General features: G+C 39.5%; 1 protein-coding gene across 1 annotated transcript; it reads right to left on the reverse strand.

The window, feature by feature from the left end:
• Positions 1 to 159: 159 nt before the first annotated feature.
• Positions 160 to 27543, reverse strand: LOC146894868 (uncharacterized). The gene is made up of 6 exons (XM_087906219.1): positions 27452 to 27543; positions 26880 to 26919; positions 25995 to 26266; positions 4267 to 4393; positions 3929 to 3989; positions 160 to 2830 (listed from the first exon to the last, which is right to left on the reverse strand). The coding sequence occupies exons 3-6, from the start codon at positions 26010 to 26012 to the stop codon at positions 1603 to 1605; spliced, it is 1434 nt and encodes a 477-aa protein (XP_087762345.1). The 5' UTR covers positions 26013 to 26266; positions 26880 to 26919; positions 27452 to 27543; the 3' UTR covers positions 160 to 1602.
• Between the last annotated feature and the right edge of the window lie 395 nt (positions 27544 to 27938).

The following is a 27938-nucleotide window of genomic DNA, read 5'->3' on the forward strand; positions in this document are numbered from 1 at the left end:
GATCACTCTGGTGAAATGTCTTCACCCAAAACTCATTCAAGAGATTTACATGGAAGGGATGAATCCAAAAGAGTGGCTGCCTCTGACAGGGAGTAAATGGGCAGATACCCACTGAACAGACACAGTGAAGATGGAAGACATAAAATAATCCCACACCACTTCAGATTTATAAAAAGGTTATTTATTTAAGGGGAAACTTACAGATCACTGTCCTAGATAACAGTCTTCTGTGCAAAAAGGCAACAGAATCTAGCATTTGGAAACAGGAGCCAGAAGCAAGACAGAGCATACATTTTACAGATGCTTTTTATATTATTAGAGACCACACTCAAGAGGGCTGGTATCTTAAATGCTATTGGCTGAAGAGGTGGAATGTGCTCCAACAGCACTTCCTGCTTTTGTTTATGTAAGACTATCAAACCCAATACAAAACTATATACAACAGGAACAGATATCAATTATAATTAGAATTACAAGCAGCATAAACAATATTAAGCAAGGAATGTATGCAAAATGTTTTAATAAACATTCTATCCTAGGAGTCTAAGACTTGTATAGGAAATGGCTTGGCTTGATCCTAAGAGCACAGTAAATATGACTATAAAATCTTCAGCCCCATTGAAGGCCTGAGAAGGGACATAATATTACTTGAGCAGACAGAAAGTACAGCAAAGCAGCTTCCAAAGTGAGCAGTATATGGCAGAGACAATTAGCTATCTGAGTCATCATCCAAAGTCTCATTTTGCAACATTGAAGCAACCAACTTTGGCTAAGGCCTGGTGTAATTGGCAATCCATTTTCAAAGGTAGGAAAATTTTCAGAACCATCTTACCTTCTGGGCAAGATTTGACAGTCTTCTTCCTTGTGTCCTGCTTATCCATATCTGAAAACCATGTACTTTGTCAGTGGTTGAGGTGTGGGCAGTTCCTTGCCCAAAGACCAATTGTGCCAAAAAGAAAACAAACTTTAAGTGGAGTGTCTTCGCTGTTCAACATTTTCTTGGAAGTAGATTGATGCTGTCAGGAGCAATCATGTCTCATGTCAACAGAACCCTAAGTTATTTCAACGCCATGTTCTACAGTTCCTTGAGTGGTTGAAAACTTCCTATCTAGACAAAATACAACCTCTATCTATCTATCAATCTAAAGGACTTAACTGATATGAATGTGTATACAACAAACATGAACAACTATTGAACAATAATATTTAATATCTGTTTAACTTAAAGACTAAAAATTCATGTCCAAATATTAAATAATCTGCAAACAAATGCGCAACAAATGAGGATAATGACTTCAAAATGTAAACAATGTGTAAGTATGGCCTCTTTCATGTATGTGAAAAGTACTATGAGACACAAAGGCTTTAACACATAGGCTTCTCTCCTATATGGGTTCCTTCATGCATTTGAAGAGTACTGTGATGTGCGAAGGCCTTACCGCACTCATTACATTCATAGGGTTTCTCTCCAGTATGGGTTCGTTGATGCCTTTGAAGAGTACTGCGAACTGCAAAGGCTTTACCACACTGATTATACTGATAGGGTTTCTCGCCAGTATGGCTTCTTTTATGACTGTAAAGATGAGAGCAATGTGCAAAGGATCAACCACAATGATTGCATTTATAGGGTTTCTCTCCAGTATGGCTTCTTTCATGCCATTGAAGAGTGCTGTGATCTGTAAATGCTTTACCACATTGATTACATTTAAAGGGTTTCTCTCCAGTGTGGCTTCTTTCATGTTTGTAAAGAGATTTGCGAACTGCAAAGGCTTTACCACACTGATTACATTGATAGGGTTTCTCTCCAGTATGGATTCTTTCATGACTGTAAAGATTAGAGCAACGTGCAAAGGCTTTACCACAATGATTGCATTTATAGGGTTTCTCTCCAGTATGGGTTCTTTGATGCGATTGAAGAGTACTGAGATGTGCAAAGGCCTTACCACACTGATTACATTGATAGGGTTTCTCTCCAGTATGGATTCTTTCATGACTATAAAGTAGAGAGCAATGTGCAAAGGATCTACCACAATGATTGCATTTATAGGGTTTCTCTCCAGTATGGGTTCTTTGATGCGATTGAAGAGTACTGAGATGTGCAAAGGCCCTACCACACAGATTACATTGATAGGGTTTCTCTCCAGTATGGATTCTTTCATGACTGTAAAGATAAGAACAACGTGTAAAGGCTTTACCACAATGATTGCATTTATAGGGTTTCTCTCCAGTATGGGTTCTTTCATGCCATTGAAGAGTGCTGTGATCTGTAAAGGCTTTTTCACACAGATTACATTTAAAGGGTTTCTCTCCAGTGTGGCTTCTTTCATGATTGTAAAGAGATTTGCGAAATGCAAAGGCTTTACCACACTGATTACATTGATAGGGTTTCTCTCCAGTATGGATTCTTTCATGACTGTAAAGATTAGAGCAACGTGCAAAGGCTTTACCACAGTGATTGCATTTATAGGGTTTCTCTCCATTATGACTTCTTTGATGCGATTGAAGAGTACTGCGATGTGCAAAGGCCTTACCACACTGATTACATTGATAGGGTTTCTCTCCAGTATGGCTTCTTTGATGCGTTTGAAGATTACTGCGAACTGCAAAGGCTTTACCACACTGATTACATTCAAAGGGTTTCTCCCCAGTATGGGTTCTTTTATGCCTTTGAAGATGACTGTGTTGTGCAAAGGCTTTACTACACTCATTGCATTCATAGGGTTTCAATCTATTTTGTGGTTTTTCATGCCTCTTAAGATGACTGTCACGTGCAACGTCTTCAACACACTGAGTATATGAAGTTTTCCCTCTAGTTTGACTTCGTTCATTCCTGCAATGATAATGATACATGTCAAAGCATAACAACGTTGAATACATTGTTGAATATTTTCATTTCTATGAGTTAATATAAAATTTGATTCAATTTTAAAGAGGAATTATATCTTAAGGTTTTATAATGGTGTTTAAACTCATGATGTTCCCCTACATTAAGGCTTGCTTTGCATCTTTGAAGATGAATGATAATAACATCCTTTATTACATAGTTCACAATTACAGAATCTTTTTTCTCTATGAGAATTTTCACATATTTGAAAGGAAATGAAAAAAAAACTCAAAACTTTACCACCCTTATCGCATACATAAAGTTTTCTATACTGTGAGTGATACTATATTTCTTAAGTGAAGTATGACAAACACAAGTTTTCACACAGTTCTAATACTGCTAGTATTCCTATTACTTGTACACTTGTTCATCAAATTCAACAAGTATATGTAGCATGTGGACCGCTACACATCTTCTAATTGTTGTGAGAGAGAGGTATAGCTAGACCCATCCCTATGCTCACATGGCTTGCATAGACAGTAGCATATGATGTACCTACTTAAGGAAAAATAATAAATGTAAGGTTACCACATTTTCCCAGTTTAACTTTATGTCCTCATAGACTTGTGGTATCTGGATTTATGTTTCTGCATATTTCTGCATAACAACAAAACCTTGATGCTCTACTCTGAGTACCCCCTCTCTAAACTTAGCATAGTCACAAGTACATGGGTTACATTAGCTTTTCTATGGACTATTAGTGTAGTAGACAGTTTTAGAGATATATTTATCACTTTTCAAAATGTATACCTTTTATTACATGAATAGTATGAAATAAATGGATTGACAATTTTACAACATAGCTCTTGTATTATGATTCAAATGGTGATATAGGTTAAGGCATTGTTTTCTTAACTTCTTTCTTTTAAAAAATGGCCTACAAATGCAGTTTGGTTACCTAAAATTGAGGTATACAATTCTGTGAGAATTCAATAAACATTGGTACACTTTATTATCTACATTGTTGCTTCCTTTTAAAACTTTTAGGAAACATTGCAAATTCTTCAAAGGTAAATTCCTCTCAGCTTATAGATTGAACATTACCTTTCATGTATTCTAGTACTTTGCCAATGTTCTTCAATATTATGGTCTTCCCAATTGTATCCTAAAATATAGTAAGAGAAAATGTATGTTATGTAGTTAAATTTTTTTAAAAAATTAATTACTATCTTCAGTGAACCTTACAACCATGCCTGACTTCTTCTTCTTTCTCAGTCATATTACAAAAGACCATCAGTCACCAATGAACGATTCTTTCCTGATTTTGAGTACTTTTTATTTGAGACAGGATTTCTCTGTGTTACAGTCCTGGCTGTCCTGGAACTAGCTTAGCTCTCATACTTAACCCTTATTTTGAAACATGAAAGAAAATTCTGTCTTACCTATAGTAGTAAGGTTTCCATAGGTCTCCAGCATCACATCTTTGTAGAGAGTCTTCTGGGAAGTATCCAACAAACTCCATTCTTCCCAAGTGAAGTCAACATGCACATCATCATATGTCACTGTATTCTAAAATATCCCATACATGTGTAAAACAAAAAGCATGATATTGACAGCACTGTAAATGTATACTTCTTTGACAGTATGGTCATAGAAATGTGGTTTTTCCTGTACTTACTCCATGACACAGACATCATAGTTTAATCACTAAGTCACTTGAGAAGCAAACTAAATAGGAGGTTCACCTGTCATTTATGAAGCCTATGAAAGGAAGATCACTTGCACGAGAAATGCCTATTAGCAAACAATGAAAGACACGTGAACAAATGAACAGTACATAATACATGTGAGAGATGTTCTATGGATGATTAATTCCTAACTACAAAGAAAAAAATAGGAGAGTCAAGCTGTATGCCTTGGGTCATGTCTTTAATCCTACCTCTCAGAAGTTGGAGGCATGTATATCTGCCTCTCAGTTGAATGCCAGCATAATCTATGAAATCACTTCTAGGACAGTCAGAAATACATATTAACTCCCTGTTTACCATGAAAAATCAAACAAACATAAAGATAAAAAGAACCCAGAGTTTTTTCTGAATTTCCTACAAAGAGCTATGCATTCACTCCAGCTCTATATTCATCTTCCAGAAACTTAAAATTCCTCAATTTAAATTGTAATATCAATAAGATTTTACCAAAAGGCACTGTGTGCTTAAAAGTTACAAATAACCAAATAAAATCGTTACCAACATTTATGATGTTCACAAATAATCAATACTGTGCAGGAAATATGGCTGGACAGTAAAGAGCCCTCCTGGCCTTGCATACAGGTGGGTTCAAGGACTTAGATGGCAGATCACAAGTTACCATCATTCCAAGTTCGAGGTTTCTGGTACCATATTTTGATCACTGTAAGGACTAGGTCCATACATGGGGCATATCCATGTATGGTGTGGGAAGTCCTTCTGTATATGTGTTGCTTTTATTAGTTAATTAATGAAGCTGTTTTCGGCCAATGGTTTACCACAGTAAAGTCAGGAGGGAAATCAGAACAGAGATGTAGAGAGAGAGTAGGCAAAGTCAGAGAGAAGCCATGTAGCCTCTGCAGGAGACAGATGCCCTCACCAGAGTCAGCCAGAAACTTGGCAGTAGGCCACAACCTCATGGTGATATACACATTAATGGAGATGGGTTAGTTTAGGAAATAAGATATAGCTAGAAGTATCTTAAGCTATTGGCTAAATAGCACTGCAAATACTATAGTTTCTGTATGATTACTTTGGCTCTGGCCATCTGAGCATGAATGAACACTTCCACCTAGAAATTGGCACCAATGTGACTGACTACATTCAGAAAACCTGAGAGAGCTTGGAAAGCAATTCTAGGCCGAAAAAAACCAACAACAGAGTTAAGCACAACTTATTGGTAGCCGGTATTTATTTATTTATTTTTGACAGGCTCTATTTGCTGGTAGCAAACAGGGTGCCATGGGTCCTTTAAGAGAGGTCTTCCTGATTCAGTGGTAGCAGAAATACATGTGGTTTCAAAATGGTGGCTTCCTGGCTCATGCTGGCAGTACAAACTCTGGCTCTCTCAGGAAGCCAAGCAGTAAAATGGGTCTGTGAACAAAGTGTTACACATTGCTTAAGGTGACACAGACCCACTGTGACCCTGAATCTGGTGCAAAGAGAATGTCTCTCAGAGGTAGTGAACATGCCTCCTTGCCAACCAGCAAGGTACCAACTGGGAGCTCGCATCTTTCCCCTCTGGTGGCTCCATGGCTTCTGCAAGCTGCCATTTCCTTTTCATTAGCATTAAAAACTTTTAAAGATAATAAACTACTGTGTAATCTATATCTGGGAGTCTTAATTTCCACTTTCTGTTTACTAAGCATGTCTTTCAGGGGGCCAGATGAAGTGTTAACTCATTAATCTTTATCATTATAAAGTGGAAGTCAGATATGGGGGTTGTCAGAGAAGCAGTAGAGAAGCCACCAGGGACTCCTCCCTTTTCCATTCTGACATCTAAATAAAACCCATGATCTTCTCTCATCTGAACCATACTTCTTGTCTCCTATCGACAGCCCTCCAAACCCCTATGCCATTTTTGTTCAATAAATATGTAAGCTTTGCTCTCTGACTCCAAACATTCTTCATGATTAAACTATGATCAAAATATCACACAGCACCCTGCAACCTCTCTTGTGTCTCACTCTTGCAACTTCCACGCCCCTATGCAGTTCTCCATGGCAGATGCCTCATAGCTTTGGTATCTCAACATCCTGTGGTCTGAAATGCAACCCAGCTTCATCTTCACCATTTTGTGTAATGAACACTTACAATATCTTCTTCACTGCAGCTCTGACTCTGCCAAACATAGATGGGTACAATCGTGATGAGCTAACCACAGAGAAGAACCCATGACCTTTACATTTTACATCTTTCTTGTTTTCTGTATCTGTATGACATAGGTGATCCTGCCAAGATTAGATGGACCCCGCCAAGTTTGGGCAAAATTTGCTGCAAATTCTGCATGATGTTGTCCCGAGACAAGAATTTACTGTATATACTCCTTCCATAAATTAAGGACTTAACTAGATGCAGTCTTACACCTGGAGCATGTCCCTAGGCTTCAAATGCACAGTCAGGCTCTACGCTTTGATGGTGCTGAAATTCTTGACAATGTCTGCACCTTTTTCACCACTGGACTGCCATCTGAAACTACCTAGTATTGTTTTAATTAACAAAACACAGACTTTACCTTCTGTATGTTATTAATATGTGTTGGTTTTATTGGTTGATGAATAAAGCTGTTTGGCCTGTGACAGGACAGAATATAGCTAGCTGGTAAATCCAAGTGGATACAGAGAGAAAGGAGATGAAGTCAAGAATCCAAGAGGCACAGGAGAAACAAGATGTGACATAACAAGCCATGAACCATGTGGCAAAGCATATATAAAAAGTATGAGTCAATTTAAACGTAATAGGTAGCCAGTAATAGTCTGAGCCATTGTCCAAATATTCATAATTAATATAAGCTTCTGAGTGGTTATTTGGTAGCTGGCAAACAGGAGAGAAACTTGCAGCTACATTTTTTATTTCTTCCTACTTGTTTCTTTTTCACTCTAGACCTGAATGAGCCATCAGTAATAACCATCGAATAGAAGCAATATTTTGTATAAGAAGTCAGTCTATTCCTTTTTATTTCTGCTTTGCTTACTTTCTCGGCGCATTGAGAAAATAAGAAAGATAGGGGTAAAAATATCACACAAATGATCTCTAGATAAAATTTTTATGAATTCTTCTAAGCACCTGTGCTTATGTACCAAGCTACAATCACCTGATGGGGCCACAAGGAAGGAAGCCAGACTTGGGCTGGAAAGGCCATAGTAAGGCAAGGCTATGTCTTATTGAGAGGAATCAGACTCTTTATTTCTTTTCTTTTTTTTCACCCTTTTTTTCATTATTGCTTAAAAAATACCAATCCAAATTCCCACTCCCTCCCCTCCTCCCATTCGCCTCCCAATCCCTCCACAGAATCTCCAACCCCACCCCCTCCAATGCACCCCACCCTGTGGAAAGTCCAAGGCCCTCCCTACTACATGTTGAGCAAGGTAAACACCCAAAAAGAATAGGATTCCAAGAAACCAGTATATGCAGTAGAGACAAATCCCAGTTTCACTATCAGTGGCCCCTTAGTCTGACACAACTGTCACCCACAGGGACTTGTTTGTTTACACACTCATTTACTCCCAGTCCATTTGGAATTGGTGAGCTACCATTAGCTCAGATAAACTGTCTAGGTGGATGAACACATCATGGTCTCAAATTCTTTACTGACTCTTTATTTATTTATCAGAAACAGAAGAAAATGGAAATTTCTAGGATCCATACAGTTGTAGTTTCCAGGATACAATGAAGTTGTCTAAGTCCAATTGTCCTTCTAAGCTTTCCTGATTCAGGGGCTGGAGAGATGGCTCAGCGGTTAAGAGCATTGCCTGCTCTTTCAAAGGTCCTGAGTTCAATTCCTGGCAACCACATGGTGGCTCACAACCATCTGTAATGAGGTCTGGTTCCCTCCTCTGGCCTGCAGGCATACATGCAGACAGAAAACTGTATACATAATAAGTAAATAAATAAATATTTTTAGAGAATGCTTTCATGATTATTTGACTACTAAGGGATTATACAAAAAAAGCACAAATCAGCCCGAATATTTTGCTGCCTGAGGGAATGCAATAGTCTGTCAGGACCTTGGAAGCACATTATGTCCCATAAACCCCAGATTTAACCTGAATTACCCATGACACTGGTCTCTCAAGGCAGGTAGGTCAATACCAAGGTTCCCTACAGAGCCTATTGCCCACTAAAATCCTACACCATTGACCTCCACTGTCCATCATTCAACATTCCCATCTTCTTCGTCCTACAAGAAGAGCTGATGAAGCTCTTTGTCCCACTCTCTATGGTTTTTGCCATCTAAAGTTCTGATATTTTCAACATTCTTCCAAGAAGCACCATTCCCAGGTACCTAGCAGCAACAAAATCTCTTTGAGTCCTATTTTTGTTCCAACTTTCTTGTCTGTTGCTGTTATTAAATTATCTAACCAAAAGCAACTCAGGTAATGAACAAGTTTATTTGGTTGCTACTCCTATTTTACAGTCCTTCCTTATGGGAGCTTAGGATAGAAACTCAAGCTAATACCTAAGAGCAAAACATGGAGAATTGTTTTCTGGCTTTCTCTCTTGCTTTGTCGCTGTCTTGTGCACAGCTAGCTCTCCTATCCATCCCAGGTCTGCCTGGTCAAGATATTGCCAACTCTATGGAAGAGAGAGCCCAAAATCAACACAATCTCTCTCAGACACAGTAATCAGATATTCTGATCTAGACATACCCTCAATTGGTATTCCCTCAGATCACTCTAGGCTATGCTATCTTGATAGCTGAGGCTAATTAGGAAAGAGACAATAATATACAAGAGGGCTATAAAGATTCAAAAGTCAATGTACTAATCATATCAATCACATAAGCAGAAAAAACAAAAGCATGAAGATGCCAGGAAATGGAAAGAGGCAAGTATCTAAGATCAAGAAGAGGAAACCAAAACTGTCTCACTTCCCAAACCAACACAAACTCAAGGAACTCATAACATGAGAAATTTTCTGAACACAAAATTGGTGAGACCACCATTTTGCAGAATATTAACAATATACTTGGATAACAATGAATAAAATAACAACAAAAATGGGCTCCACTGACAAACAATGACACAAAGAGAGACCTACAAATACATATTACCATTCCTTAAATAAGAACTACAGGTTTGATACAAAAATAAAACTCCAAGAAATCACTGAGCAGGACTCATCCTATGCACTCCCGTTTTCTCTTTTAACAATAGCAAAAAATGACTTTAGTGTAGAGGCTTGTTCCACAAAAATTGAAGAGGTTCACTTGATGTCTTCTTATGTATTAACTTTTTAGACAATAGTATTGACTACCGATGGGATCTCATTTTCTATGATAAAGAAAAGAATGTCTCGAGGTCTGAGCCAGCGACCTGGTCTAGAGCACCAGAGACAGCAAACTGCATTGGAAAAGGTACAGGGGAGTAACTGCTGAGTGACTGAGCCAGAGCCAGAGACTGCTGAGAGTAAGGATGTGAATCAGGAACCTTCAAGGGAGTAGACCTAAGCCAGGACTCCTGTGAGTCTGGGCATGAGTCTAGGACCTCCAACGAACGAGACCTGAGCCAGGACCTCTGTGATTCTGCGCATGAATCTGGGACTGCCAAGGGAGTGGGCAGGAATCAGAGATCTCTGCGGGGCCAGGCTTGAGTGTGGGGCCTCTGAGGGATAAGCCTGAGTCAGGTCTTCTGTTATTCTGGGTGCACCCAAGCCTGGGAATTCTGAGGCAGTAGACTGGAGCCAGAGACCTTTGCAGGACCAACTCCAAGACAGGCACTTCTGCAGGAGGGGATCCAGACCAGGATTTACAGAAAGAGGTCAAAGCCAACAATGCAGGCCAAAGTGGGCCTGAGACAGCAAACTCCAAGGGACTGGAGAAAAGCCCAGGAGGGCTGAGCTATCTCCAGGAACACAGAGTAAACAACAGGGTAACTAGAACTGTGGCACTGACTATACCAAGAGAAACAACCATCTGAGCTTTGAATTCATTGGCACCTAGAAGACTAATCAACAGAATCTCTGATAGCCCCAACCATATGTACTAGAGGAAAAGATGAGTAGAACAGATAAGAACACATGCAACAGCAAGAGCAACACAACACCATTGAAACCTAAAGACCTTGCAACAGCAAGACTTGAACAACTAAAAATAGATGAAGCAGAAGAAAATGCCCTAAAAATAACTTCAAGAGAATGTTAGAATCTTTTAAAGAGAAAATGAAAAATTCTCTCAAAGAAGTGGAGGAAAAGACAGAAAATTTGAAGACATCAGCAAATCCCTTAAAGAAAACAAACAAAGAAAAATCACACATATGAAAGAAACTATTCAAGACTTGAAAATTGACATAGAGACAAAAAAAAACACAAATTGAGGAAATCATAGAAACAGAAATCATGAGAAAATGATCAGGAACCACAAACAAAAGCATGAACAACAGGACACAAGATATGGAATACAGAATCTCAAGCACTGAAGATACAAGAAAAGGAATAGATTCATCAGTTAAAGAAAACATTAAAACTATCAAAAGTTTAACCAAACATATCCAGGAAATATGGGACACCATAAAAAGGACAAACCTAAGAATAATAGGTACAGAAAAAAGAGAAAAAGTTCAACTCAAAAGCACAGAAAATATATTTAACAAAATCATACAAGAAAACTTTCCCAACCTAAAGAAAGATATGATTAGGTAGACACAAGAAGCTTACAGAACACCAAATAGATGAGATAAAAAAAAGTCCCCTCACCAAATGATAATCAAAACACTAAACACACAGAGTAAAGAAAGAATATTAATAGTTGAAAAGGCAAAAAGAAACGTAACATGTAAAAGTAGGCCTATCAGAATTACACTTGCCTTCTCATTGGAGGCAATGAAAGCCAGAAGGGTGTGGTCACGTGTTTTGCAGACATTAAGAGACCACAGATGCCAGCCCAGACTACCATACCCAGCAAAACTTTCAATCACCATAGAAGGACAAAACAAGATATTCCATGACAAAACTAGATTTAAGCAATACCTAGCCAAAAACCCAGGACTACACAAAATACCTGAAGGAAAACTCCAACCCAAGAAAGTTGGCCTCACCAACAAAACCACAGACAATTGATAGTCTCATAGCAGCAAATCCCAAAGAAGGGAAAAACGCATCACCAACAGTAAAATGGTGAATTAACATCACCAAGAATGAATACAAACTTAACAGAAGATAGCAATGATTGGTCATTAATATCTCATATTATAAATGGACCAAACTCACCTATAAAAAGGCACAGGCTGACAGATTGTATAAGTAAACAGGATCCATCCTTGTTCTGCATACAAGAAACACATTTCAGAGTCAAAGACAGACTTTGTCAGAGTAAAGCTTTGTGAAAAATATTCAATCAAATGGACCTAAAAAACAAGAGGGTGTAACTGTCCAAATGCCTAACAAACTGCCTAACAAACTAGACTTCAAGCTAAAATCAACCAAAAGAGACAGAGAAGGGCATTTCTTGTTAGTCAACAGGAAAAATCCATCAAGAAGAAATCTCAATACTGAACATCTATGCTACAAATACAAGGGTACCCTCATGTATAAGAGAAACACTTCTAAGGCCTAAATCATACATTAAACTGCACACACTAATAGTGGGAGACTTCAACACTCCAGTCACACCACTGAACAGGTCAGTGAGACAAAAAATGAACAGAGAAATAAGGTAACTACCAGATGTTATGACTCAAATGGACTTAACAGACATCTATAGAATATTTTATCCAAACAGAAAAGAATATACCTTCTTCTCAGCACCTCATGGAACCGTCTCAAAAACTGACCACATTCTTGTTAACAAAACAAACCTCAACAAATACAGGAAAATTGGAATATAGATTCAACACAATGTCCATCAAAATCTTAGCAAAATTCTTCACATACCTCGAAAGAACAGTACTCAACGTCATATGGAAAATCAAAAAAAAAAAAAAAAAACCCAGGATAGCCAAAACAATTCTGTACAATAGAAGAACTTCTGGAGGCATCACAATCCGTGACTGCAAACTCTACTATAGAGCTTCAGTACTGAAAACAGCCTGGTATTGGAATGAGAATAGACAGGAGGACCAATAGAACTTAATCAAAGACATCAATCATCTTCGAACATCTGATTTTTGACAAATAAGCAAGAAATTTGAGTGAGGTAACCCAGACACAGAAAGACGATTCACGTGCACTTACTCATAGGTGGTTTTTAAACATTAAGCAAAAATATCCAGCCTACAAACCACAATCCCCGAGAACTTAGACAACAATGAGGAAACCAGATAGGCTAGAGTTTACCCAATGAATGGTTTACTTTTCCTTCTCAATGAATGAACAGTCACGGCCCAGCCTAGAAGGAGTTCCAAGTCTGTCTTCTTTGCACTGGGCAGCAGAGTCAAGGTTAGGTGTTAAAAGGTATTTTCAATTACATAGTACAGTGCAAGTCTAAGCTATAGGACACATTGCTCTATAGAGAAATCAATAATCACCATCACTTGAGAGAAAAGGAATGAAACTATTAATGACCTAGAAAAACTGCAGAACACAAACAGAAAGAAGAGAAACAATGTGCTTTAAAAACATGTCAAAAAGTGTTTTGTAAAATGACAAAAATAAAATATTCTTAAAATTGAAAGAACTTAGAGGTATTGACTTTGCAAAAGAGTAGTCCCTTCCATAGTGAGGGAATATCATTAATAAGAGATAAATTAGTGTTATCTATATGGATATGTTGGCTGCTGAGATCTATAACCTGACACATAGAGTTACAGTCAATAACCTGTTTCTCAAACTTCTGAGCTTACAGAACACACCAGCACCTTCATAGGATAGTTGCCTCATTGAAAATTCAATAGTCATTGCCTCGAGATAGCCTTCCCAAACTGTAACCCACACTGATTTCTGTTCACTCACATGACAAGAATTGAAATATGCTGGGAAATACCTTCTACCACAATCATGTCAGTTTTCATAATGGTGAATCTAGCAGCTGATTGCTTCTCCTGCAATATGCAGGATAAACTATTCCTCCTATTTTGTCCTGAAGACAGAAGCAATATTGCATACATGAATCCTTTTCCTGTGACTGCATTGGATAGTTGACTACATGACTCAAATGTAAAACTCTAAAGTGGTACCGTCATTTAAGAATTTTAAAGGTGTAATATAGAGGAAGCAAGGTCATCTCCCTGGAGTAAAATATACTGGGATCAAGGCCACCTGAGGTAACATATGAGAATTTGACTCAAGACCATTATTTCCAACAGATTGGAAATGCAGCTGCTTTAGAATATGCCTTCCCCTTGGGAAATCACTTCACATACTTGGGAGAATCATAAAGAAAGGTTTCTTTAACAATGGTAGACATTCATCTCTGGCTAAGGCTCAGAGAGGAACCTGATTAGACAGATTTTGTATTCCACACATGCCGTCAGCCTTAAGTGTCTTTTCCATTCATGCTCCAGGTTACACTTTGAACAATTTAAATAGAAACAGGCAACTTGCAGGTCTAGCCACTTAGGCAGATAATAGGGCCACACAACAAAGATATTCCCAGGATAATGGTTTAAGTACACCAGCGACCTGAGACAATAGGTCATTCTTCAGTGACAGGGTCCTGAGGTGAAGGTATCAGGGAATGAGAAAGTTAAGAAAAATAGAAGGTAGAAAATATAAAAGATTGGGTGGGTTGATCCTGCACAAGCTATGGCCTATGGCAAATAAGCTTCTTAAGAGGAACTGTATCTTGTATACTACTTCCGGGGGAAAATGAAAGGAAATAGGAGAACTCTATGAAGTCGGTAGAAATTATCATACAATGGGACAAATTCAAGAGGAGGCTACTGAAACAATGTTACAAAAGGGGACAACAGGCTATTCCAAGAATATTACTACTAAGCCAACAATGGTCTTGGGACTGGTAACCAAAGCCTCATAGGGTAAGAAGAGATGGGTTTTCAGGAACTGAAGCAACCCTTCCATAAAGGCCTTGGCCCTAGACCCTTATCAGCTGTCCCAAGCATAGTTTTGCTTTTAGAAAAAGGGCTCTGCTTTCTTGTCAATACAGCAGGCCCTTAGGGAAAGCTCCCAAGGTCTAGGCCCCAGGCTATTAGTACCTCTCAAGAATGTTCCTCCTCCCTGCCTGAGGGCCTAAATGAAAGCCTTGATTGCTCAGCTAAGTCCTTAACACAACAAAGTTCTACCTTTCAAATAGTTGTCACCTGATGTCCTATTTGCCACCTGACAGAATTATGCTTTTCAAAAGAAGAAAACTGGAACTTTATGGCACACCAGGCCTTAAGGTTAGTTGTGACCCTGAAATGCCTCCTGGAGTAGCTAGTTAGAGACTTGTTCTTTGATAATGGGGATGGGCCTAGTGGCTGATTGTATATCAGGGGAGGCCTCTTTGTAAAGATTTGGAGCCAAATGTCTGGACAACCCTAGTGAGCAACAGGTATCCTATCATCCCAATCTCTAACAGGCCTGGTTAGCATAGATTTATCTTTTGGGTGTTTTAGAGGCCTTCCTCTATCAGCGAAATTCTACTTTGTGAGACTTACTATTTCCTAAGCATTGGTAAATTCTTTATATCTCCAATTCTTCGACATTTCAGTGAACCAAATTAGCAAAAATTGGATCTTAAACATTAAGGATGGCACAGGGAAGCACTTCCTAAATATAACCCCAGAAACACAGACACTGAGAAAAACAATTAATAAATGGGACCTCCTAAAACTGAAAAGCTTCTGTAAAGCAAAGGACAAGGTCAACAAGACAAAATGACAGCCAGTAGAATGGAAGAAGATCTTCAGTTACCCCACATCAGAGGTCTGATCAAAATATACAAAGAACTCAAGAAATTGACAACAAAAGATACATAATGCAATTTAAAAAAATGGAGTACAGACCTAAAAAGAGAACTCTCAACAGAGGAATCTAAAATGGCTGAAAGACACTTAAGGAAATGTTCAACATCTTTAGTAACCAGAGAAATGCAAATCAAAACAACTCTGAGATTCCATCTTACACCTGTAAGAATGGCTAAAATCAAAAACACTGATGACAAGTTATGCTGGAGAGGTTGTGGGGAAAAGGGAACACTTCTGCATTGCTGCTGGGAATGCAAGCTGGTACAACCCATTTGGATGTCAGTGGGGCGATATCTCAGAAAATTAGGAAACTACCTTCCTCAAGACCCAGTAATACCACTGTTGGGTATACATCCAAAGGATGTTCAATTGTTCCACAAGGACACGTGGTCAACTATGTTCATAGCAGCTTTGTTTGTCACAGCCAGAACCTAGAAAGACCCTAAATGCCCCTCGATTGAAGAATGGATAAGGAAAATGTGGTACATTTACACAATGGAGTACTGCACTGCAGAAAAAAATAACGACAGCATGAATTTTGCAGGAAAATGGATGGAGCTAGAAAACATTATTTTGAGTGAGGTAACCCAGACACAGAAGGACAATTATCACAAGTACTCACACGTAGGTGGTTCTTAAACATAAAGCAAAGAAGGGCAGCCTACAAACCACAATTCCAGAGAATTTAGACAACACTGAGGACACTAAGAGGGACTTACATAAATCTAATCTGCATGGGAAGTAGAAAATAGAAAAAGACAAGATCTCCTGAGTAAATTGAAAGCATGGGAACCTTGGGGGAGGGCTGAAAAAGGAAAGGGTAATAGAGAAATATGTAGAGCTCAATAAATTTCAATTAAAAAAAGAGAGAAAACATTAAGGAAAAATATGAAGTGCTGAACACCTGGCAGATAGTGGGGAAAATAGGCCTGAGTTTAGTGACCTGCTTTCCATGAATGCACCTAAAGCATGTTGATGTTTTACACACAGCTCCCTGCGCCCTATGATCTCAGTATAGAGTCCCCAGAGCTAAGTTATTCAGAGGCTTAATCCTAGGTCCATGGAGTGGCAAGGACCACGTGGGACCTCACAGGACAGGGAATATTGCTGCAGGTTCCAAACCTGATGTGGGGAGGCCCCACCACAGTGGCTCCTACACCTCACCATCATCTCCTTCCTATCTGGGGACAACAGCCCCTACTCACCATGTCGTGATTTCCCAGCATGCCCAAGCTTTCCACTCAGCTCCCTGTAGTATAACTTGCAGCACAACGCACAAAACCACTAGTGCCAGCTCCTCTTCAAAGCCAAGCCTAAAACCTGTGCAGGAAGGGCCCTGCACCACTTCTGACTGGCAGGTTGTCTGGAGGGCCTGATTGGCCAGTGAGGCCTGAGTGACAAGAACACCTTCCATAGGGTTAGGCTGTGCTTAAAGACACAGCACAAGGGTTGCTGATCCTGCCTTCCACACCAGACAAAGACCTTTTTTAGATCAGCAGAGAAATGCATTTCAATAGCAATTGACCCTGGATCCAAGAGCTAGCAGTCCCTGCTATCTTCCTGCACTCCATAGGCCCTGCCCCTTCTTCCTCCTGGACACAACAGGTCTAGCTAGCTTGTACAGCCTGCTACAGTATGCTGTCACACAGGTGGAAGCATCCCAGAACATTAACGTCTAAAGAAATGAACTTGGTAACGAATAAAGGTGAAGCAACAGAAAATAGATAAATTCTTTCTTCAATATCCTTAATATAAGTCAGTTGCTTCCAGGAGTTGCAACTCATATTAAAAGTGGACTTTGTTCTTTGTTTCATTCTTTTTGGAGGGGTGTTTTTGGTGTTATTGAGAAAGGGTTTATCTGGGTGGTTCAGGATCTCATTCTGTAGACCAGGCTGGCCTCAAACTCAGAAAATGTTGACTGCCTCAGACTCCTGAGTGCTGAGGTTAAAGGTGTGCACTGCCACCAAGCGGTTAAATGTGGATATTATAATTTCAAATGATTCAGATTAAAGATGGGTCTTAATTTCAAAATCTTAAAAAAAAAATTCAGAGGTAATCAATTTGACTACCAAGAATGGCCATCACAACATCCAAGACAGAAGAAATGAGAAAGAGTTCCTATCTGCAGGAGGCAAGGAGAGCATGGGAGTTATTTCCAAAACAATGCTTTTCCTAAACAAAGGGATCATGGACATTTTACTTAGGGAATCTGCACATGCACATGTAGAGCTCTGCCTGGTGCTAAGCTTGCTCAGATAAAAAAAATCCACGTCTGAATAAGATCACAATTTAAAATCAAAGACATTTAGGGACATAGGGACACTCTTGTATCAAAGTCTGAAAGGGATATTTAAATGATAAAAATGATAGAAAGAAATACCTGAAAATCAAGTAAATGACACAAATAAAAGTCAACTGCTTTGCGCCGCCAATGCAGTATTGATCCTCTTGATCTTAAAGATAACTGTACCAATGCCACAGTTCTCACAGATGCAACAGATAGAGAAGACAAATAAGAAAACATCAAGAAAAAGGCACCTAACAGCACTGTATATTCTGCTTTTAGATGAAAGGCAATGATGATCTCTACTAACCTCAGAACGAATCTGCTTTCACCTCTGAGCAGGCAGGCTTGGCAGAAGGCCATGGCTACTTCCATGCAAGACCAGAAGGAATTCATTTTAACTAACCCTAGCTTCTGTGTCTCAGGACTGTGACATCACTATAAAGAATTTTATTCTTTCCTTTTTCTACTTTAAAAAAAAATTAGTTATCTGTCATTTTGCCTGTATGTGCCTGTACACAGTAACTACAGAGGCCAGAACAAGGCAGGAGATGCGTGGGACTAGAGTTACAGCAAATGGTCAGCTACCATGTGGGTTCTGGAAAAGGAATGTGAGTCCTCTGTAACAAGACTCGGTGTTCTGAATTGCTGAACCATCTATCTAATGCCTCTTTTTTATTTAAAATTTATTTCCATAAATTGTTAATTAAAAGATAATATATCACTCTTCCTCTCTACCTCTTCATTCCATCCCTTCTGAAATCCTTCCAATTTCTTCCTTGTTAAGTACCAGGGAATAAACATGCTGAAATACATGAGTACGACCTGCTGCATCCATTTTTGTTGGTTGTGTAAATATGGATAATGGGTTGGGCACATTGCATTGGATGAAGTTGGGAAGCTCATCGCTGCCTGAGGCTAATTCTCTAAAACGGAGGAGAATTCCACTTTTAATTAGCATCAGGTGTCTGATACTGACTAAGTTGCCTTGGACAAGAAACACAATTAAGAGTAGAAAACTTAGGACGGAAAATACCTTAGCAGTTAAGAACATGAAAAATTCTTTCAAAGAATCCAGCTTCCACTCTCAGTACACATAGAAGCTCACTACAATCTTTAACTCTAGTATCAGGGGTTTTGATACCGTCTCCTGGCCTCCTTGGCCGTCAGAAGAAGAGGAGAATTGCACAATAAAAATTACTTTTCAAGCTCTGTGTGGTAGGGCATTCTTTTAGTACCAGCAATCTGGACACAGGCAGGAAGATCACTTTGAGGTTTAAAGCCTGTGCCACATAGTCTACACACACACACACACACACACACACACACACAGGAAAAGAAGAAAACTGAAAAACATACAAGAAAAGGAACATTGAAGAAATGGGACAATATAATACCTCATTAAGTAAATTCAAGTGTCTGCCACCGGTGCCCATGGAATCATTTTCAAAAATATATCTGGCCAGGCATTTGAGCACATGCTGCCTATCCCAGTCTCTTGGAGAAACTAAATGTTCGACAGTGGGCCACCACCTTACCAAGCAATCTCAAATATCTCTCATGAGCTGTTATCCTACTCAGTAAATCAGAAAGTAGAACGTGCACAGTAATCTCTTATCAAATGATTGTGGTATATAAGAGATCAGGCCTAGGCAGGTCCAGAAGGCTCAAACAAGCTACCTGAAGAAGTTGTCCAAATGCCCATGGCTTCTACTCCTGCTGCACTGCCTTTTGCTGCCACGCTTGCACCTATTACCTCATGGGGTGTTTCCTATGATTGGTCAACTAAGGAAGAGAAGACTAGTGCCTGGTTTACTGATGGTTCTGCACATCGTGGAGGCGCCACCCATAAGTGGACAGCTACAGCATTACAGCTCCATTCTGGGAAAAACCCTGAAAGATACTGGGGAAGGGAAATCTTCATAGTGGACAGAAGTTCAGACAGTACACATCATTATACAGATGGTTTGGATGGAGAAATGGCCAAATGTGCAACTACTTACTAGTTAATGGGCTGTAGCCAATTGATTGATAGGATGGTCAGGGACTTGGAAAGAGCATCATTGAAAAATGGGTGAGAAAAGTATGTGGACAGATCTCATCAAATGGGAAAAGGGTATGAAGATCCTTGTGAATCCCATGTAAATGCTCCCCAAAAGGTGACTTCAGTTGAGGAGGAGTTCATTGACCAAGGAGCAAGGGTGACTCTGTGAACAGTCAGCCTCTTTTCCAAATTGTTCATGCCATTGCCCAATGGGCCCCTCAACAAAGTGACCATGGTGGCAGAGATGGGGGTTAGGCATGGACTTTCACTCACTATAGCTGACTTGGCTGCAACTGCTGCTGAGTGTAGATCAGCCAACAGCAGAGTTCAAGGCTGAGTCCCAGATATGGCACCATTCCCTGGGGTGACCAGCCAGCAACCTATTGGAAGGTTGAACCTCTTCCTCCATGTAAGAGACAACTCTTTGTCCTTAAATAAGTAGTACTAATTCTGTTTATGGATTTGTCTTTCTTACATGTAATGCCTCTGCCAAAATCACCATCAATGGATTTAAAGAATATCACATCCACCAACATGCTATTTCACATAGTATTCCTTCTGGCAGAGAAGCTTGACAGTGGGCCCGCAGTTATGGAACCCACTGATCTTACTACATTACACAGCAACCTGAAGAAACCGGCCTGATAAAAATGTGGAATGGGCCTGACCTGGAACTTGCTCTTGTAGACCAGGCTGGCCTTGAACTCTCAAAGAACCACCTGCCTCTGCCTCCCAAGTGCTGGAATTAAAGACGTGTGCCACCACAGCCCAGCTGTGGTACTGTTTCTATTATGACCTGAATCCATGGACTGAGGAATCAAGAAGTGGAAAGCAAAATATTTCCACTCACCAACACCCCTAGTGACCACTTGTTGGTATTTACACATCTATACTGGCCCACCTGCCCTCAGGGTACTGACAGGATACACCCTCAGCTGCAGCTACTAAGGGTGGCCCCTGTGCATACTTGCTAAGTTCCCTATTAAAAGGTCAGCTTTGCCCACCTCCCATCTCTTTCTCTCTTTCTCCCTCTCCCTCTCTCTCTCTTTCTCTCTCCCTCTCTCTCTGTCCTGTTACCCTTGTACAAAACGTCTGGTCTCTGCACCCTCTGTGCTTTCTTTTTTTCAAAGCATGACCACTGGCCAGATAAATTTGGTTGACTACCTTTTGTTTTTTAGATTTGTTTATTTACTATGTATACAACAATCTGCCTCCATGTATTCCAGCATGCCAGAAGAGGGTACCAGATATCATTGCAGATGTTTGTGAGCCACTATGTGGTTGCTGAAAATTGAACTCAGGACCTCTGGAAGAGCAGCCAGTGCTCTTAACCACTGATCTATCTCTCCAGCGCCCCCCACCGTCCCCCGCAATTTCTTGTGCCCTTCTTCTCTCTTCCTCAAAGAAACCTCCCATGAGAGTTCTGTTGTATGTCATAACTTCTCTCTGTGGCAATTTTTAAAACTCCAATTCGATCTAGAAACGTTTTTGCTTTCTGATTCTGGAACTCTTAAATTGTGCTGACCTGAAGTATTGGTTTCAGAGTGGGGAGTGTTCCTGCCAGATACCATAACAAACCTTCCATTTAAATGGAAACTCAGACTTCCCTCTGGTCATTTCAGACTTCAAATGCCTGGAAACCAACAGACTAAGAAAGAAATAGCACCTACAGGAGAGGTAATATTTCCAGGTTACCATGTGGAAATTGGATTGCTCCTTCACAATGGAGATAAGAAGGATTTTTTCTAGAATGCCGGAAATTCTTTAGGGCATTTCATGGTCCTAAAGTTAACCGGAAACTACAACACTCTAATCCAGGAAGGATGACAAAGGACACAGACCCCTCAGGAATGAAGGTATAGATCACCAAGACCTGCTGGAGCACTTGAAGAGGTTGTAAGAAATAGAGAATGGGCAGTAGAGGAATGTAGCTCTACATACCCTTAAAGGTCATGTGACTAGTTGCAGAAATGAAAATTATAACTGACATGAGTGCTTCTGTTCCTTTTTTTAGTAATGTATTTGTACATATATTCATATGGTCTTTCAATTGCCTTATCATATGTTGAAACATCAATTAAGAGAATATATATTTGGATATATTAGGAAGATGTCCCTCCAAAAGATATTGCCACTATTCTAAATATATAATATGTTTTCAATTATATGTAAGATAGCTATGTTATGTTTAGTCATTATTATGACTTAGTTATTGTTTTCCATTCAGAAATTAATCATGACATAAGGGAATATGATTATGTGTCAAGTAAACAAGGGGTGGATTATAATGATTACTCTTGGTAGACAACTTGTCTATATCTGGAATGAAATATAATTCAGAAATAGAGGGCACAATTTTGATCTGGATCTTGAGGCAAGAAGACAGTGTGCCTCTGAACCAGATCCTAAGGCTGGATGACTCACACTGCACTCCACACCCTGAGGTTGGAAGGCACACCTTTAATCTGGGTCACACCTTTTGCTGGAAGGACAATGGAAGAAGGAAGGTTCTTCCTCTGCCTTCCCTCACCTTGTCAGCACAGCCATTCCTTCCCTGGCTTTGAAGCCAACTTCTTTGGGATTCCAGCAGAAACAAAATACAAGCTGAGGCTCCCAGCCTTTAGGGACCGAGCAAATCTAGATTCTTAGACTTTATATTCACTGCTAACTCTTGTTGGACTGCATCCTCTAAGACATTCCAATAAATCCCCATACAGATAGATAGATAGATAGATAGATAGATAGATAGATAGATGGATAGATAGATACATAGATACATAGGTGCATACATACATACATACTTACATACATAAATGGATTCATAGAGGGAGAGAGAGATTTATTCTATAAATTCTGTGACTCTAGAGAACCCTGACTCATACATGGGCATTTCCACTCAATCAAATTTCTATACTTTTATGAGCCTTTAGATACATGGTAACTTATTTTGATCAGGTTGGTAGGTACTTGTTACTTACTGAAAAGCTACTTATTTATTAATTTAGCTTTGTCTGCATTCATTCTTTAAACTTTCTAAAAATAAAAATTAAAGAAATTGATGCTTAAAAGGGAAACACTATCATAAACCTCCAATCCCCAAGAAAGGAGACAGTAAACTTCGGCTCTCATTCTAAAGCCACCCCCCCCCATTTAGAATTGTAGTTAAAGAGCTGAATGATTGGCTGGAGAGATGTTTCCAGCAGTTTAGAGCACTGATTGCTCTTCCAGAGGATCTAGGTTCAATTTTCAGCATCCACATGGTGGCTCACAACTGTCTGTAGCTCCAGTTTAAGAGACATAACACATTCACACAGACATACATGGAGGCAAATCACCAATGCACATAAAATAAAAATAAATAAATTTAAAATACTGAATGAAGTTTAACATCTCTTTCTAAATAGAGGGATCTTATTGTAGTATCATCCTGACTGAATGGATTTCTCAGAGTTATGTTTGTATGCTTCAGGTGCTAAATCTGAAGATATAAAATTTGAACTCTAAAATTTTAAACGTATGAGTTAATAATGAAGATTTATTCTAGGAAACGATATGAATGAGAAAATTTGGGTTTTTTTGAAATTTATGAAATGTATTTAACATATTATTTTATTTGTAAATGTAAAGTAACTTACGTCTTCAACACAATTTCTGCTATGCTCTCTCTCACACACAAAGCCTGTTATTCAATGGGTATTCATTGACATTTGCTTTGGTTTTATGTTTGATTTTCTATGTTTTAGGGATTTTTGTGTATGCATAAATTAGTAGTTTCTTTTCTTTCTTTTTTTTTTTTTGTTTTTGTTTTTTGAGTCAGGGTTTCTCTGTAGCTTTAGAGCCTGTCCTGGAACTAGCTGAGGTTGGTCTCAAACTCACAGAGAGCCGCCTGCCTCTGCCTCCTGAGTGCTGGGATTAAAGACGTGCACCATGACCACCTAGCCTTTCTATATTTTTTTACTCTTTGGGGAGTTGAAACCCAGCAACCAAATAAATACAGACTTATTCTTAATTATGAGTCCCAGCATTAGAGGGCCTTGTTTCTAACCAGCTTTTCTAGCCTCGACTATTTCATTTCTCTTTAACTACATTTTGCCTCTGGGACTTTTACCTTTCCTTTTTCTCTATGTCTTTCTTTCCTTCTTACTCTCCGGCTGGCAAGGTGGCTGGATGGCTGGTCCCTGGCTCCTTCCCTTCTCCTTTTCTCACTCCTCTCCTCTTTACTCTCTCTACCCATCAGTCCCATCTCTCTCTCTCTCCTGCATAGCTATGGACTATTCTTTTTTAGACCAATCTGGTGTTTTAGGCAGGCAAAGTAACACAGCTTTATAGAATTAAACAAATGCAAGTTAAAAGACTGCAACATACCTTTGCATCATTAAACAAATATTCCACAGCATAAACACATGTAAAACATATTAAACTAATATTTCAAAGCGTAAATTAGTCCATAACTCACTAAAGTCAAGACTTGGGGTTTATGTGAAGTTTACATTGACTGAAGTACCTCAATGATAAGATATGTTATTGTGTGAGTTGTAAATCACAGTCTCAGGAAATGTTGGCTATAACTGAATGCTATCATTGATAAACCATAGTTGAATTTAAAAGTATTGGTAATGGCATTTTACCTTTTGCTGTGACATCAAAGTGTCTTCTAAACTCTTGATATGTTATAAGTGGAATTTTAATGGCTTGCAGCAATGGGTAGTAAGCACTGCAAAAGTGCTGTTTAGAGTAACCAGAAGAAATAGGGCAGACTCCCAGAGTGTATGTGAAGTGAACCTGTGATGAACTTAGACTTGCCTCTGGAGTTATTTAATTAGAATAAGTTAAACTATTAGGTGTGCTCTTGCTAATAAGTGTAATACTGGTAGGATAACTAATATTGTGTCTTTTGATAAAATGTAAGCACTCATGTGTGAAACCTTTTTGCATGACTTGTTTATCGAGATTAGTTTGTAGGGGAGTACATATATATTTAGTTAACAAGGACTCCTTCATCTACTGCCTATTTGTTTTGTAATCATAATGTGTAATTTATATCACTTTAAAAAATATTAAGTAGACAAATGAGAAATATATTTACAAACAAGCATTCTTGCTTATTGTTTAATTTTTAAAATTCCTTATTTTTCTGATCTTGTGACAAAAACAAAAGAGCAACATTGTTTATAATCAGTCATCCTTAAAACATAGCAAGAAAAACACCACTGACTTTTTGTATTGGGTGTGTTGAGTTTACTATAAGAAATTTTTTTCTGAGAAAGATTTTACTCCTATGAATTTCTCAAGGCTCTAGTTAGTATATCACTGTGTCTTAAATTAAAAAGTATCCAAGAGTATTTTTTAACAGACTGATTTATTTAAAATAGTAAGAAGTGCTCAGATAAAATTTCTCCTCTTGAGGGTTCTGGAGTTAGAATCTACAATAAGTACCAATCAGTCCTCATTTTTCATTTTAGGTATTGGTTTTAGAATTCCCAAGCAAATGGGTGGACATGCATTAGGTTTGGGAAACAGTAAAATGAATGCCAATCTGAACCTTTTGGTGAAGGGAAATCATTTGACACTGATTTTCAGAGGATACCTTAGCCTTGTTGAAACTAGTGATAATCCTCTGCATCAGTTCACTAAGTACTGAAACCTGAGGTGTGATCCACCAAAAGGGCATGTATTTGTTTTGTTCTGGGACAGGTTCTTGCTATGCAGAATAACCTGACTGAAAAATAAAATCCTTTTGTCTCCATATTCACTTTGCTGAAGTTATAGCTGTGGAACAATGCGCTCAGCTGAAATCTGGCTCATTTGTTAACCTCTGATGGGTTTCAAAGTCCTCAGCCTTGAGCTGGGTAGATTACTAAAAATGTAAAGGCACTTCCTGCCAAAAAGATGACCTCAGTTAAATTTCCTGTATCCATGTGCTTGGAATGAGAAAAACAACTCCAGAAAGTTGTGTTCTGACCTCCCCACACATGTACTGTTTTATCCTTATGTTCTCAAACATAGATACATAGACACTCATAACACACGCACACGCACACGCAGATGGACTTGGTAGGAGAAATAAATAGTAAGAACTTCACAAATATAAACAGCACCAACAAATCCTCTCAACATTGAGACCTGGTCTCACACATCAGAAACACAAAAATACTCTACTCTCAGAGAAAGGATTTTGAAAGCCCTAGGACCCTGTTATGATTTTTCTTGTGCAATTTACAGACTCTGTTTCACTCCAGAATTCCCAGAGCTTTACCTGGAAAAAGAGCTGCATGGGGAATGACAGGACCTAAAGGTCCAGGCGGAGGTGGGAGGTTGAAGAGTCAAGCTGTGGGAAATCAAGCACGCCTCCTAGGGCTGAAGTCCTGGTCAGGAGAAGGAGAAGCCCCGCCTCTTTTCTCCTACGTATGCACCAGAAAATACTCTGAATGGCTGTACATCAGAAGATGCCAGGTAGACTGGATATCCTGGAACCTGCAACTTGATGAGAGGCTGGGATCTTCTCAATTTATGAACGGGTTTGTCCACCTAATGAACACAGAAGAAAGGAATTTAATGGAGGTCACATTTTTGGAGATTTAGGTAAGAAGCATTAGTGAGTCATTGGCAGAAAATTCCCTTGGAAATCTAGGCGCCCTCCCACCACTGGCTCCTTCTACCAGAGAGAATTGCTCACAGCCCCATTCAACAAATATACTCCCTTCAAGTAGACACTGGAAGGAGGATTTGTGATAGAGGGTAGCATCCCTTCCAAACTTGAGGACCTTAGATCTCCATGATGCTAAAAGTCCATCCCCTGTCTCTCAGTGGGGAACAATGCCACAGTGAAGTCAGTGCTCCGCACATTAGGAACCCTGGCTTCCTCCTGGCTTCACATCTCTTCCTTCCTTGCTTTGTCTTTGCCTATTTAGTGCTCTTTTTCCCTAGTGCCATATTTGATCTTTTAGAAGACCATGGAATATGCCATAGTTTTGGTCTAGTTCAGGAGTCGCAGAAATATCTTGCAAGATCTCATCCATAGTGCAATTAAAAAGGCTATAGAAACCTCGAACAGTGATATTGTCTGACCTCTTTTATCAAAAGAAATCTTAGTTGTATTTATTTATTTATTTATTTGTTTTTTGGGGGGGGAGGTTATTACCTGTAATGACCGTTGCCTGCCAGTAGGTGGCGGGGTGCACCTGGATCCACAAGGCAGGGGAGTCAGACCCGGAAGAAAATTATGAAATATATATATACTCAAATCCAGAGGTTAAATTCACAGACTGTATGCTGCGTGGATTACAGCCAAGCAGCGCGGGGCGGTGTTAGGCGTGCCTGCTAGGCATGCAGGGCCAATAAGCCGCGGCCTTGATCGCGGTAGTGCAAAAGAAGTTTCCCCCGCCCCAATGGTGCTGGTGCACACAGGGAACGCTTTTCGCTCGTTCTGCAGTGGCAGCACAAGTCGGGAAGTTCAAGCCGGGCTAGGGCGGGCGAATGAGGCTCGGGCAGGGCACAGCGCGGCACGACGTGGTGTGTGAGAGCCCGCCAGGGAGAGGAGAAAGCAGAGTGCGGGCCGTGCTGTGGAGCGTAAGCTGCGTGGAAGCGTGGGGGTGGGGTGGGGGAACGACCGCACGGTCGGGAGCCAAATGTGGCAGGCGTGCTCGATCGATAGAATAAACAGACCAATATTATATAAAAGATTTAGCTTTTAGTCAAAAGGGGAAAACTTACAAGACCCGAGATCCCATGAACACCAATGGAGCCGGAAAACCGAAGGGGCAGGAGGCAAGGCACTTAGATCTTTTATAGCCCGAATGGCTACACCTTAGGCAGAATGTGATTGGCTGAGATTCCCCATCACATGGAATATGCCATAGTTTTGGTCTAGTTCAAGAGTCATCACTTGTCAGAACACAGTCCATATTCCCTGTAAGAATTCTAAGAAGTATTATAGCTTCCCCGTGTTCTAACCCTCCTCTTATCCACAGATTCTGCTAAAAAGCATTCAACCATCCATGGTTTAAAAGAAAAAAGTATATGTCTCTATTTAACATTGTACATATGCATGTACACACACACATTGTACTTATGATGCAAGCATGTAAAATTACATATGGTTTTAATTTTTAATGATGATTAACTACCTACACCTATGAAGTTGCATTTCTTTTGTATTTTAATGAGAAAAGCTTGCCTGAGAATCAGAAAAGTAAAACAG

Source organism: Myodes glareolus, chromosome 5 (genome assembly GCF_982192425.1).
Source record: "Myodes glareolus chromosome 5, mMyoGla1.1, whole genome shotgun sequence".
NCBI lineage: Eukaryota > Metazoa > Chordata > Mammalia > Rodentia > Cricetidae > Myodes > Myodes glareolus.